Below are 14,261 nucleotides of genomic sequence, written 5' to 3' on the forward strand. Positions count from 1 at the left end.
GAAGGGGTGTTTTTCAGATGTTCATATCTTCGGTTGTGTAGGACACCATCCTTGCTCAAGAGAAGGAAGCCTCCAGACTGGGATTTCAAATGTTGCCAGGAAGACTTCTTTGTCGTAGACATAACTTGCCATGAAGTTGATGCTGGATATTTATGTGATGCTTTTGTGTCTATTCATCCTGCAAGTGCTGATTACTCTGGCACTTACAATTTGAGTCAAAGTTATTCTGCTGTCAGACTACTGCATGTGTCCACCATTTTTGCATATGACCTTGTGGTAATAATTAGCTAATCAAACAGTTTAAGTTCTGCATCTCTGCATACCATTGAAGAACTTGGTTCTTGAACTTAATGATTCATAGACTCACCTATCCACTATTCAAATCCTTTAATGTAGCAATATTGAAATTTATTTTTTGACTCTTGGTGGTGGTCAGCATTTCAGGATTTTTTTTGCAGAATATTGGAGTTTATGTCCCTTATCTGTATGGAGCCACATCAGGACTTTCACCAAGATCAGATGTGTTCTAGAACCAACCTCCACATTTCCTTTTGAAAGTGTTGGAGTCTACCTTAAATTAGACCATTTATTCCATTTCCTTATGCAAGAAGGTACCAAGGAAGAGAGGGTGCATCACATAGTGGATATGCAGCTGTCAGCTCAGATTTTACCTCTAGCAAATGCATGAGTTCAGGAAGTTGAAACAGATGTTCATCATCTCTGCTTTGAAGAGAGTAAGGCTGGCATTTACCAGTCAAACCCTTTTCAAGTGGCTTGCCCACCTGTATTTATCTTTTGACATCGGGTAACAAGCCACCTGTTCGAAAATGTTGCTGCTGAAGGCCGACTCCCTTCATGATGGTAGTTGCTTCCACAGATGTGCAGAAACAAGACTGTTGAATAAAACACTCACAAGGGCTTCCACCATTCCCCTAATTTGGAACAACGTCTAGGTTTATTATGTTAAGTGGTTGAGAGGATTTGCATCTGTGAACTATGCTTTTAGCTGTCTTATTTTGCTAGCGGATGTTTGTGCCATAGCCATTTGGTTACTGGTTCACACCCTTAAATATTGTTGTTTGGTCTGTGACTGTAGAAGATGGGCCTCTTTTAGTACCATGATACTTCAAGGTTCATCCTCCTGGGCTTTTGCCTTTTGGCTGTTTTCTGGCTTCTTCCATTCTTGGGGGTTCTTATTGCTCAGGATTTCTCCCATTTGTAGACCTATTAAAAAGATTGCACAGTATTAAGTATAAATGGTATGTTTTCAACATTATTGGTTGATCTTCAAGGTACCCCCCCCCCCCATGGTGGGTCGCACATACCCTCCAACTTTCCTCTCTGTCTTTGGACAGCTTCATCCACTGACTGCTGCTGAAGGTTCTATTGATTTATTTCCCTTTCTTTGCAGTAAGTATGCTAACGCAGTGGACAGAGGAGAACCCATGGGCTCAGAGGTGTGCTGTCCTTGGTTGGTACATGACATCAAAACTTCCACCAGTAGTTGGATACATATCCTGCCATCCGAACATGGGAGCTTCAAGAAGAATCTTCTAAGGGGAGGTAGGACCACTTGCTAGTGTGCATCTCGTACAGAAGTGAACATCAGCCTTCAGCTGTACTTTTTGCTTCCCCACCTGATAAACAGTTGTAGCTACTCATTAGATAAAAGCACAAAGAACAAAAATTGTAATCCTTTTTGCTGTTTTCTGGAAGAATACTGTGTCAGAGTTTCACTCACAGTTGGGAGTGCCGTTGGGGGGGGGGGGTGAGCACTGATGTTCAGCAGGTATATCAGATCAAATAGTGAAACAGAAGGGTGGGGAGACAAAAATAGCTGAATTGGAGTAGAACAACTGATAATAACCAGCCATCAACCCACTGAGGAGAGGCCAGTTGATGATAGCTATTTTGGTAAGAGTCTCTCTGTTATTTTTGTTTGCATTTTTTGGCATCTTCATTTCATTATTTCATTCATCCCCAAACTTTATTGCAATAACAGGCTACTGACTTGGCCAACCGCCTTAAGCAGCAGGATCAGAACATTGATAACATGCAGAAAAGCTTGGCAGAAATGAGTCAGGTTAAAGAATGCTTAGAGAAGGAGTTTCAAGACTTGGTAAGTTGTGACTGTTCATTGGTTTGCTTTTGCCTGATTTGTGTAACCTTTTCACATTCTTTCTCAGTTGGTCCTCAACATGTTTTTCTTATGAATTGAAAAATAAATGCATTCGTGTAGGATTGCTATTGTAATGGTAATCAGTGAGTAGCAGGATTGAGAAGACATCTCTTAACTGCATTAATTCAGAGTAGTGCACATGGCTTGTAAGCCGTACGAGAGGGTATCATTTTTCTTAGGAGATCCCTTTGTCTTAAAAATGTATTGTATTCTGTTATAAAAACATTGATAAGCGTGAATTATGGTCTTTACGTTCCCTTCAGTTTCTGCTTAGTGAGTAGTCACAGCTGATGTCAGACTTTTGATCATGGCATTTTTTCCATAATATATTTTTACTTTTTTAATAAACTACCAGTTTTTAGATGTCATAAAATCAATTGCTCCCAAAGGTGAGTTTTCATATAGTTGGGAGCTGTTCTTCTACAGTAAGGATGGCAGCTTTTTTTCTCTGTAAGGTCATGTTTATGGTTTCCTGACTTTCATGCACAAGTTGTCACCTTTGAAGTAGATATTGTGAAAAATCATTGTTACTCAGTAATTTTTGTAATTATTTTCCTGTATGTTATTTGGGTCTTAGTAATGAACTTGGTCCTCTTTTGTACCTTATGGATTCTCCCTTCAAGCCTACAAGTCAAGCTTGCTCAACAGATTGGGGCTTTGAGGCCTCCCATTATGGAGGAGAAGGAGCCAGGAAGTTGAACTCTCTCTTAAGTCAGTAGGTAGGTTGGTCAGGGAAGTTGTGGTAATTGTATTGTATAGTTATTTTTTTTGTCCCTTGATATCAGTTTTAACTAGCGTTTCCCCTTCCATGGTGGCTAGCCAACTCACTGCCAAAGCAAGGCCTGCATTATCAAGTAGCTTCCAGATACCTGGCCTAGGTACAAGTGTGTATGTACTACTTAGTGGGCCATGAATGAACCAGTGTCCCTGTCCTTCAGTAGCTATTACTAGTGCAGTGAAACTTAGACACTGCACTGTGTGTACTTTGGTTAAATCAACGCCATCCACTTAGTCTTATCATACCTTGGGTAGCTTTTTCAGTACATGGGACTACTGTTGGTTGGCTAGGAGCAGTCAAGGCTTCACCAGTCAACAACATGGAAATCTGTTTTATGTCATGTGGCTTATGTCTTGATCCAAAAATCATATTTATCAAAAACAATTTTATTTTCTCAATCACATTTCCTTTGAACCGACTCGGCTGCTTACTTCAGCTTGCACCTTCCAAACTCTCAAGCCAGGCTCTAACCATAATGCTCCTCTCAAAATTATCCCAGATCTCGTTTGTCGCTTTGGGTGTCATACCTGTTCAACCTTTCTCTGAGCCTTGGCTTACTGTTAATTTTTTTGCTATTTAAAATCTCCTTTTGAATATTTTTCTTCCTAATAGCTCTCTTACTGTCTATCCGCTACTTTCGTTTTTGCTTCTCTTTAGCATGTGTATTTTTCCCCGCTTTCCATACTACTGTTAGTAGTTCCTCAAGTACTATTGTTGGTACCTCCCTTACCGTTTTTAAGCTATATCTTAAGTACCATTGTTGATATTTCCTACCCCTTTTCTTCTTATTCTCTTCTTTAAAAAAAATCTTTGTTTCTGTCCTTTTCTGCCAAACTCTGTGTGTGCGACTGTTAGTATTATGGCTGAAAAATAAGTTTCTCCAGCTAAATCCTGTAAAGGGACCTGTAGATTTAAAAGGTGCCAGAAATACCAGGGTAAAATGCCCAACTCTGACAGGCAATACCCTTTGTGTCTATTGTCTGGAGAAAGTCCACTTGCAGGAAAGTTGCTCAGTTTGTCAAATTTTTTTCTACCCGTACACTTACTGAGCGTAAGAACAGATTGATACTTAAGGGACTTTTAAAATCTGATTTCGAAGAGGTCATTTCTAGGTCTAGAACTGAAGACAGCACTTCATCATCCTCTTCTTCCACTAGTAAGAAAAGACCTCCTTCTCTTCCAGTGCTTCAGAACCATCCAAGAAGGTTTCTACAGGGCCTTCGGTGCCCAAGAGTTTTTCGTCACTGAAAGGTATATTTGACTCGGCACCTACAAAATTATCAGAGCCGACAACGACTTCCTCGGCACCCATAGAGATTTCAGAGCTGGAACAGTCAAAGATGCCTTTGCTCCCAAGGGCAAAATATTCACCAACTATTGACCCTTTTAAGGACTGGCCACCAAGCCCTTTACTTGAAGTGAAACCCTCTAGATCTCCTTCGACTGCCTCAATTCGATCCACTAAGAGTCTCTCAAGAGGCCGACATTGAGACTGGTGGATCAGCTCCTTGACGGTAAGGGGATTGTCCTCAGTTCCAAGCCACTCTGATGTCGGAACCAGTCTGTCTACGACACCACTAGTTCCTCCTCCTCCAACTTTTATTGAGTCATTAAAGCCCTCTGTTCTGACACTCCTAGTGTCGAATGTCGTGGTTCCGGTAGCATCCTCTTCTCCAGTACCAAGAGCTCCCTTGAGCTCCTCCAGGCTTTTGGCACCGGAGGCCTCTCGGGGTCAAGACTTTCTGGCCTAGTCCAAGATGCATGGGTCGGTTTCCATAACTTCAGAGCTGTCCATGTCCTTTGGTGCCTCGGCCTTTGTAGGATCAACCCAGGCTTCTGTTTCTGGGGGTTGGGTGTCTCCTCGGTGCGGGGTGTGACCCCGGTTCTGAAGGAGTCTATTTCCGTTCCGGGCTCCCATCCCTTTCCAGGGGACCGGTCTTCTGGATCATGGAGAAGGCTTTGTCCATTGGGGACTCTGTCTTTGCCATCCCTGTCGGGACTAATTTCTACACCCTTTTGACCTGAGCTGCCATCTGTCTCATCCCCAAGACAGAGGGCACAAAAGTCCCAGGATACACCCACTTTGGTGGATTCTACTTCGGACACTTCCCGGATTATCCCCCTGAGGAAGTACCTGCGAAGAAGTGCAAGAGGAAGCACTTAGACTCCCTGGAGGAGTTTTTCACTGAACTTAGTGATTTTGATGAAGGGGAAGGCTTCCCCCAAGTCTCCCCCCCGATGATGTTTCCTTTGGGGACATCATAGAAATCCTGAAACAGAGGGGTGGCTGGTCCTCCTTCCAGCCTTCCTTGGATGAGTCTGTATTCCTGGAGGCCTTTCGTGCCCAACCCTCTACTTCTTGGATCTCTCCACCCACTGACAGTCTCATTAAGTTGATCGCTTAGCTGACATGGAAGATGCCATGGTGATAGCAGCAGCCAGGAAGAAGGAACTTGCTGGGGAAAGTCAGTCTAGCCATCCTCCTAGCAAGGAGTCTAGGACTTTGTATAGGTTTGGGAAGCACGTTTATGCTTTGAAGACCTTCACTGTTAGGTCCTTGAATTCTATGGCACACTTTACTAGATTACAGAGGGATCTGATCAAGAAGCTGTCTGATACCCTCTCAGGAGCAGTAGCTGAAGGGGTACGGGACAAAGTTACCTCTCAGCTAGCAACCCCTGATGCGATTTCTAACTTATCCATGCAGCAGAAGGGACATCTAGAGTAACGGCATCAGGCATAGCCATTAGAAGGCACTCCTGGATACGCTTGTGTGACTTTGCGGAGCCATTTAAAGCAACATCCATCAATGCTTTCTTTGATGGATCTACCCTTTTTGATCCCAAGGTAAAAGACACTTTAGCCAGATGTGAAAAATATGTCAAGACCCTTTCTGCCATTAGCGTACATTTCTCCACTCCACAGTGGCCATACTGTAAGAATCAGAGAAGTGGGAGACTATGGTTTAAAAAATCCAAAGGGCCTTTCCCGCATTCACATGGCAAAGCCTTTTCCTGGGGCAGAATGGGAAGTAATGAAAGACTGTGCCACAGAGACAGAAATGGACTGCAAAACCGGAGGTCCAGAGAATCTTTTTCTGGTACTTCCTATCAGCACCTTTGAATGGGGGCCCAATTGCCCTTCTCTGGAGGCAGTCAGGGAGGGATGACTTTCTCTGCACCAATCTGCCTGTCAAATGTTAACTATGGACAAATGGGTGCAGGGAGTAATACACAGAGGTTACAAAATTCCACTGTCACCACCAGTAACCCAGAAAAACGTCCCGGACGTTCCACCCAGTCAAAGGGGAGCAGAAATCAAAGAAATTCAAAAACTGCTGGACAAGAGAGTCATCCAGAAAGTCCCACCAGACCAAACAGGATCTGGGTTTTACTCGAGGTTCTTTTTAGTGCCCTAAAAAATGGGACTGGAGACCCATCTTGGATTTCAGCTAGTTCAACAAGGCAGTTCAGTAAACCAAATTCAGGATGGTCTCGGTACAAGTGATACTTCCATTCTTGGGAAAAGGCAATTGGATGTGCTCAGTAGACCTCCAGGACTCCTATTACCATATAAAAAGGGACAAGTGCTTCAGGAGGTTTCTGCGCTTCAGGCTGGGAGCCAATCATTTCCAGTTCGGAGCACTGCCCTTTGGACTTGCCACAGCCCCCAGGGTGTTTACCAAATGCATGGTAGTGGTTGCAGCTCATTTTAGACTGCAATGCTTTCAAGTTTTTCCATACCTTGAAGACTGGCTCCTTACTGCTACCACCAGGCATTAGAATGAGCAAGAGATTACACTCTACACCTCTGTACACCTCTAGGCATGACAATAAATTTCGAAAAGACAAACCTACAACCTTCTCAGCAGTTAGACTTTATTGGAGCCTGCTTAGATACTTTCACAGGAATCGCTTCTCTTCATCGAGAAAGACTTCAACACATCAGATTCCATGTCTCTCAAATTCTAAGAAATAACAGAGTGCCAGCAAGATTAGACCTAAAAGTGCTAGCCTCAATGGCAGCAACAGTAGCTCTTCTCCCCTTAGCAAGGTATCACATGCGAATCCTGCAATGGATGTTCTTCGTGTTTCACTGTTGCAGTCATCACATTTGGGTTATCTGCTTGCAGTAGCCCTCAGTCGGCCTGATTAACAAAGTCTTGGGTCCTGCGTCATTTGCTGTCCCTTCCTCCGTGACGTCAGGTCGTCAGGGGTATAAAACTTGCAGCCGACGCCATTACATCGGTCTTTTTTGCTGTGCGGTGCCCGAAGCAGAAGCAGTTTGCAAGTGCCGGTCAGCCGACTCCTGAAATTTTTGTTTTTGAGTTTCAGAACCGAATTCTTCAACTAAAAGCTAAGTACCCCATTGGGGAAACTTTTTCTTGCTCTTAACCGTTGTCAGTAAAAGTAAATAATTGCGTTACGTCTGGAAAGCAAATACCTCAACGATTTTAATTTGTACTGTATTCCTTGCCTAGGTCCTGACCACGATGTACCTGGCTGTTGGTTTTATGCCTTATTTAAACCACAAACTATCCGTCGTCATTATATTTTCGCTTCTAAATATTTTGGTACTCGGTTCAATTATCCTGATATGTCTTTGGTAAGCCATCCGACTACCGACATTCCAAAAAACGCAAAGATAAGACAGAAACAGGCTGCCTAGGTCCAAAGCTGCTGATGACGCTTCTCCTAAGCCAGTCGCCAGTTTGCCGGAACTCAGTGAGGCACTTTTGCAGACCCTGATACCTGTTACTTCAGATTCGCAGGCCTCTACTGAGTCCAGTATGCCACGAGATGCTTCAGCTGTGGGGCATGCAGATGTCTCTACCTTGAATGGGTCCGGAGCTGCTGTGCAGGCACCGACTTTTGGGGGTGTATTCAGGCCTACTGACTTGCGTATTAAACCGACTCCATCTTCTTCTTCAAGGACTAAAACTCTAACCATGCCCCAGAAAGCTGACAACCCAGACTGCGTGGTCAGGCCTCTATGCCTAAAAAACAAATAAGAATGGCTGAAGACCTTATTATTTAGTCAGGGGAAGCCAGCCTTCCCCCTCTTAGAGACCTAGGACTGAGTTTGCTTATGATACTTCTGACCAGGATTCTGAATTTTCTGTTTCCTCTGATGACCAGGATTTACCCTTATCTACCTATGAGAATTCTGATGCTGAGGACTCTATTCCCTCTGCTTCCCCTCCAGAGGATTTTTCTTTTGGTGAAACCTTGCATACTCTCGGGGAGCATTTTCGTTGGGAAAGTCAGGATTTCTCTGATTCTAAAAAGAGGCTTAGGGATTTCTTACTCCTGCCCCAGCACAGGCCTTTAGCCATACCTCCTGTACTAGACATTGTTGATGATGTCTTTTCGGAATATAGCTTGACTCCTTTCTCTTTACCTCCTGCTCCCAGAAAACCTGATAGATATTACAGGGACCCTGACTCTCACAAGATGTTCTTCGTGTTTCACTGTTGCAGTCATTACATTTGGGTTATCTGCTTGCAGTAGCCCTCAGTCAGCCTGATTAACAAAGTCTTGGGTCCTGCGTCGGTTGCTGTCCCTTCTTCCATGATGTCAGGGGTATAAAACATGCAGCCGATGCCATTACATCAGTCTTTCTTGCCGTGCGGTGCCCAAAGCAGAAGCAGTTCGCAAGTGCCGGTTGGCCGACTCCTGAAATTTTCGTTTTTGAGTTTCAGAACCTAAGTCTTCAACTAAAGCCAAGTACCCCGTTGGGGAAACTTTTTCTTGCTCCTTACCAATGTCAGTAAAAGTTAATAATTGCATTACTTGTGGAAAGCAAATATCTTACAAAGATTTTCATTTGTACTGTATTCCTTGCCTAGGCCCTGACCACAACGTACCTTGCTGTTGGTTTTGTACTTTATTTAAACAGCGCACTATCTCTCGTCAGTATATTTTTGCTTCTAAATATTTTTGTTCTCAGTTTAATTATCCAGAAATGTCGGTTAGCCTTCTGACTACTGGGATTCTGAAAAAACTCAAAGATAAAGACAGAGACAGGCCGCCGAGTTCCAAAGCTGCCGACGACGCTTCTCTTAAACCATTTGCCAGATGTCCTTCAAGAATGCAACTGCAGTCATAACATATGGGTTGTCCTGCCTCAGGCAGCCCTCGGTCGGCCGGATTCCAAAGTCTGGGTCCGACGTCGGCTGATGTCGCATTTCTCCCCGACGTCAGAGCGGCTGGAGTACATAAGCATCAGCCAACACCATTTTCTTCAGTCTTTCTTGCCGCGCGGTGCCCGAAGCAGAAGCAGTTCGCAAGTGCCGGTCGGTCAGCTCCTGTATTCATCGATTCCGAAGTCATCAAAAAAGCTAAGTACCCCGTTGGGGACCTTTTCTTGCCTCAGCCGATGTCAGAAATTACTGAAAAAGTTAACAATTGTCTTTCTTGTGGTAAACAAATACCTCATAAGGATTTCCACTCTTACTGTCTTCCTTGCCTTGGCCCAGACCAGGACGTCTCGGCCTGTGTAGCCTGTGCTCGCTTCAACAAGCGCACTCTCAGGCGCCGGGCGGAGTTCGCTGAAGCTTTTTTCGGCGACAAATTTGCTTATACAATGCCGTCGGAACTTCCGACATCGCAAACTCCCAAGAAACGTAAAGACCGGGACCGACATCCTCTGCCCGCGTCTACCACCGACTCCAAGCCAAAACCTACCGCGAGTGCTCCGGTTCCCCCTGAGATGGTTATTCCACCGCTCCGAACCGAAGACACCGCATTACCGACGACTCCGATTCCGGATATCACTCCGCCAGTTATTGATTTTCCTCCGGATACCGAAACCGAGGAAATGCCCGAGACCATTGCTGTAGATAAGGTCACTCCTGCACGTGGAGCTGCCAGGCCTCCTATGGCCATGTCTATTAAGGCCTACACTAGGGCTAAGGCAGCCAGCAAGACCAAGCATCTTACTGCTAAAGCCTTACCTCAGCCTACTGCAGAGACACAAATCATGACTATGGCTGCTGACTTAATTTCTATGATTAGAGGTTCACAGGCCCACCCTGAGAGAGGATCCCAGCCTCCTTATGATAAAAGGCCCCGGGTTGAACCCTCTGACCCTATTCCTTCAGATGAAGATTCTGAGGACTCTGTCCACTCAGATGGCCAGGAAGAGCTCTTCCAGACCTATGAGGACTCGGATGCAGAGGATTCCATCCCCTCGGCCTCCCCTCCTGAGGATTTTTCTTTTGGGGAAGTTCTGCATACCATGAGGGAACATTTCAAGTGGCAAGGCCAGGAATATTCTGATTCCAGAAAGCGCCTTCGAACTTTCCTTAAAAAGCCCCAGCACAGGCCCTTAGCTATTCCTCCTGTGCTTGATGTTTTGGATGATTTATATTCTGACTCTAGTGTTACCCCTGACTCTCTTTCTCCTGCTCTAGCCAAGCCAGACAGGTATTACAGGGTCCCAGAAACACATTCCCATTTATTCAGGGCCCATACTGCTGATTTGGAAACTATTTCTCAGGGACCTAAAGGTGTCTCAGCTTCCACCTCTAAAAATCCTTTGCCCTCCAACAGGGAAGCTAGGTCATTAGAGAGATGGGGTAAAAAGGTTTACACTTCCACTACTTTATCTATGAGAGTTTTGAATTGCCTTTTTCATATGTTACAATATCAGGATTTCCTGTTAGAAGATTTACAGAAAACATTGGCCTCTCCTGATCCTTTAGACAGGAAGTCTTTGCAGGAAGCTGTACATAGCTCTCAGCAAGTAAGCAATCACTTCCTGCAGTATGGATATGATGCACTGGAAGCTTCATGTAGGGCAGCTATGACAGGGGCAGTCATTCGTAGACATGCATGGTTAAAAGATCAACCCCTACCAGATCATGTAAAGGCAAAACTTCTGGATGCACCTTTGGAAAAGAACAAGCTTTTTGGGGCTAATGCTAAGGATGTGTTAAAGTCCATCGAGGAAAAAGCAAAATCAGTTCAGACGGTGAAAGATTTCCTCCAGGTTCAACCCCCCAGATTCAGTAGGAATTGGCCTTCAAAAAACTGGTCCTTTCCTAATCCTGAAAAATTTCAAAGGGGTAAAAACAGACGTGGTCGAGGAAGAGGGCAATACAGAGGTCCTTACATGGGACGACAATGGCAGCCAGCAAACCAAAGAAGTGACACAGGGGTTTCACCTGCCCCACAGCCACAATCTCAATGACTTTCCTCTACTTCCGCCTACCAGGGAACAAATAGAAGCTCCCTTGGGCGGGAAATTATCTCTGTTTGCAGACAATTGGCACAGATTGACAAAGGACAAATGGATTTTGGACATTATAGACCGAGGTTACAGGTTACATTTTCATACCTTACCAAGAAAACAAGGCATGCCAAACCTACCACAAAACCAGAGGGCAGAGGCTATCAAGCAAATCTCTCTGCTGACTCGGATGAAAGCAATAGAAAGAGTTCCACAACAAGAACAAGGCCAGGGGTTTTACTCAAGACTGTTCCTTGTTCCAAGAAAAGAATCTCAATGGAGACCAATTCTGGATTTGTCCGCATTAAACACCTTTCTCATAGTACCAAAGTTCAAAATGCTGACTCTACAGCAACTCCTTCCCATGCTGGGCAAGGGGTCTTGGCTGATTACTCTGGACCTCAAGGAGGCATACCTGCATGTCCCTATCAGACACAGCTGCAGAAGATATCTCAGATTTCTTGCAGGGCCAGAGCATTATCAATTCTCAGCATTGCCATTTGGCTTATCTACTGCACCCAGAGTATTCACAAAATGCCTGGCTTCAGTAATTGCTCATTGCAGGCTCCAGGGGATCCAAATTTACCCGTACCTGGACGACTGCTTCATACAAGCGGACGACAAATTGATGTTGACAAAAAACTTGGACTATGTCATACGATTACTTCAAGCTCTGGGATACACAGTCAACTTCCAAAAGTCAAGACTTCAGCCATCCCAGCAAATAATCTTCTTAGGAGCCAAATTAGACACAGCCTTTCAAATGGCTTACCTAACAGAAGACAAGCAAGAGAAGTTAACTCATTATTTCAAAGGTTTGGCAAAACTTACCCAGATGACTGCAAGGAGATTCCTACAGGCCCTGGGTTACATGGCATCCTGCATTCTCCTGGTTCCATTAGCAAGACTACACATGAGAAAGCTTCAATGGTACCTAAAAAGCCTATGGTCTCAGCACAGCAACAACTTAGAGACAACCATACCGCTCATTCCATGCCTACAAAAGGAATTCCTATGGTGGGCCTCGGTAAGCCAGGCAAACACAGGTATGTCATTCAAAAACCACAGATAACACAGACCATGACCACAGGCGCCTCAGACCTTGGATGGGGCACATGGAAGGCAGGTGTATACAAGGACAATGGTCTCCAAAGGAAACACATCTGCATATAAACCAAAAGGAAATGCTGGCAGTAATGCATGCCATCGAGGCCTTTCAACACCAACTTCAGCAAGGCCATTTACTGATACGGACAGACAACACCACTGTGATGTGGTATATAAACAAGCAAGGGGGCACCCATTCTTACCCCCTTTGCAGACTGACAATACATCTTTGGGAAAAAATCACTGAGCCTAAACATTCAGTTACAATCCCAGTTTGTTCCAGGCAAAGACAATGTGCTGGCGGACAGCCTAAGCAGGAATTTCACAGATCCACACAAGTGGAGGTTACATCCGAAGATCTTCACACAGCTCACTTCTACATGGGGCAGGCCAGAAGTAGACCTATTTGCCTCTCACCTCAATCATCATCTACAAAAATTCTGCTCAAGGACATACCACCCACAAGCTTGGAAAATAGGTGCTCTCTCATTCAACTGGAACTTCCTGAAAATCTATGCATTCCCACCTCTGCCACTGATGACCTCAGTATTACTAAAGATCAAAGCAGAGAGACCCAAGGGGATCCTAATAGCTCCGGACTGCCAAGACAACACTGGTATCCACTACTACGGAGCATATGTCACACCAAGAAGTGGGCCCTTCCCCAATGGCCTCTACTTTTGACTCAACACAACTTCAAAACAGTGCATCCAAACCTTCAGACACTGCAGCTAACAGCCTGGGAGATCCCATGAATAACCTCAACCTATCTTTCTCCAAGGAAGTTCAGCGGATATTAACAGAGGCTCGAAGACCATCCACCAGAAAGGTTTACTTAGCAAAATGGAAGAGATTCAGCATTTGGAATACCAGCAAGGGACATGATGCATCATTATTGAACATCCCACTCATCCTGGAATATTTGGCAGATATGCTAAAGAATGGATACTCATATTCTTCCATAAAGATACATGCATCAGCTATTTCAGCTAGATATAACACTGATCCGCCTGTCTTTTCACATCCTTTGCTAAGGCAATTCCTCAGGGGAATCAAGAACATTAAGCCACCAAGAAAGGCCCCAGTGCCAGCCTGGGACCTCAATTTTGTCCTAGAAAAACTGACTCTACCTCCATTTGAGCCAGCAGCTTCAGTTGACTTGCAATTTCTCTCATGGAAGACAGCTTTCCTGTTGGCAATTACCTCAGCAAGAAGGGTTTCGGAACTACAGGCCCTAATGGCAATACATCATTCATAATTTTCGACCGAGACAGGGTTTCATTAAGGACCAACCCTACTTTTATGCCAAAGGTGGTATCTAGGGTTTCTTTAAATCAAGCTATTCATCTGCCTGCTTTCTTCCCCAATCCTGAGAATAAGGGGGAAAGACTGTTACATACCTTGGACATTCACAGACAACTTCGATACTACCTGGATAGAACCAAGACCAGTAGGAAGTCTGAACAACTTTTTGTAGCTTATGCCCCTGCAGTCCAATGAAAAGCAATTTCAAAACAAACTATTTCAAAATGGATTGGACATTGCATCAGATTCTGTTATTCCTTTCATGGAAAGACTGTTCCTGCCAATGTCAGACCACATTCCACCAGAGCTACAGCCACCTCTACAGCTTTTTTAAGAGGGGTGCCTACTAAGGACATTCTAGAAGCTGCTACATGGAGCTCCGTGCATACATTCTCCAAACACTACAATCTCCCTCTATACTTCAGATCCAGAGCAGGCTTTGCTTCGGCAGTCCTGCAGGATTTGATTGCCACACCTTCTTTCTCCTAGAGCATTCCTCCTCCCCCAGCTAAGCTATGGTGTTCTACCCATATGTTATGACTGCAGTTGCATTCTTGAAGGACATAGTACAGTTTTGTAACTACCATAAATGTAGATGTCCGATAGATATGCAACTGCAGTCGGATTTTCTTTCCCTCCATACCCCTCTATGCCTAGGGT

At 44.6% G+C, this 14,261-nt stretch overlaps 1 protein-coding gene across 8 annotated transcripts in view; it reads left to right on the forward strand.

The window, feature by feature from the left end:
- The window catches only part of CLIP1 (CAP-Gly domain containing linker protein 1), a 4,646,656-nt gene that overhangs the window by 2,531,411 nt on the left and 2,100,984 nt on the right, over positions 1 to 14,261 (forward strand). For 6 of the 8 annotated variants that reach the window (XM_044068589.1, XM_044068590.1, XM_044068591.1 and 3 more), the window contains one exon: positions 2,003 to 2,119. The exons of the other annotated variants lie outside the window; for them this stretch is intronic. In XM_044068589.1, the coding sequence (XP_043924524.1) occupies positions 2,003 to 2,119 (117 nt within the window). The remainder of the gene's footprint in view (positions 1 to 2,002; positions 2,120 to 14,261) is intronic. 8 annotated transcript variants of the gene reach the window in all.

Source organism: Protopterus annectens, chromosome 4.part0 (assembly GCF_019279795.1).
Source record: "Protopterus annectens isolate FY-2018-M chromosome 4.part0, PAN1.0, whole genome shotgun sequence".
In the NCBI taxonomy this organism is placed as follows: domain Eukaryota; kingdom Metazoa; phylum Chordata; order Ceratodontiformes; family Protopteridae; genus Protopterus; species Protopterus annectens.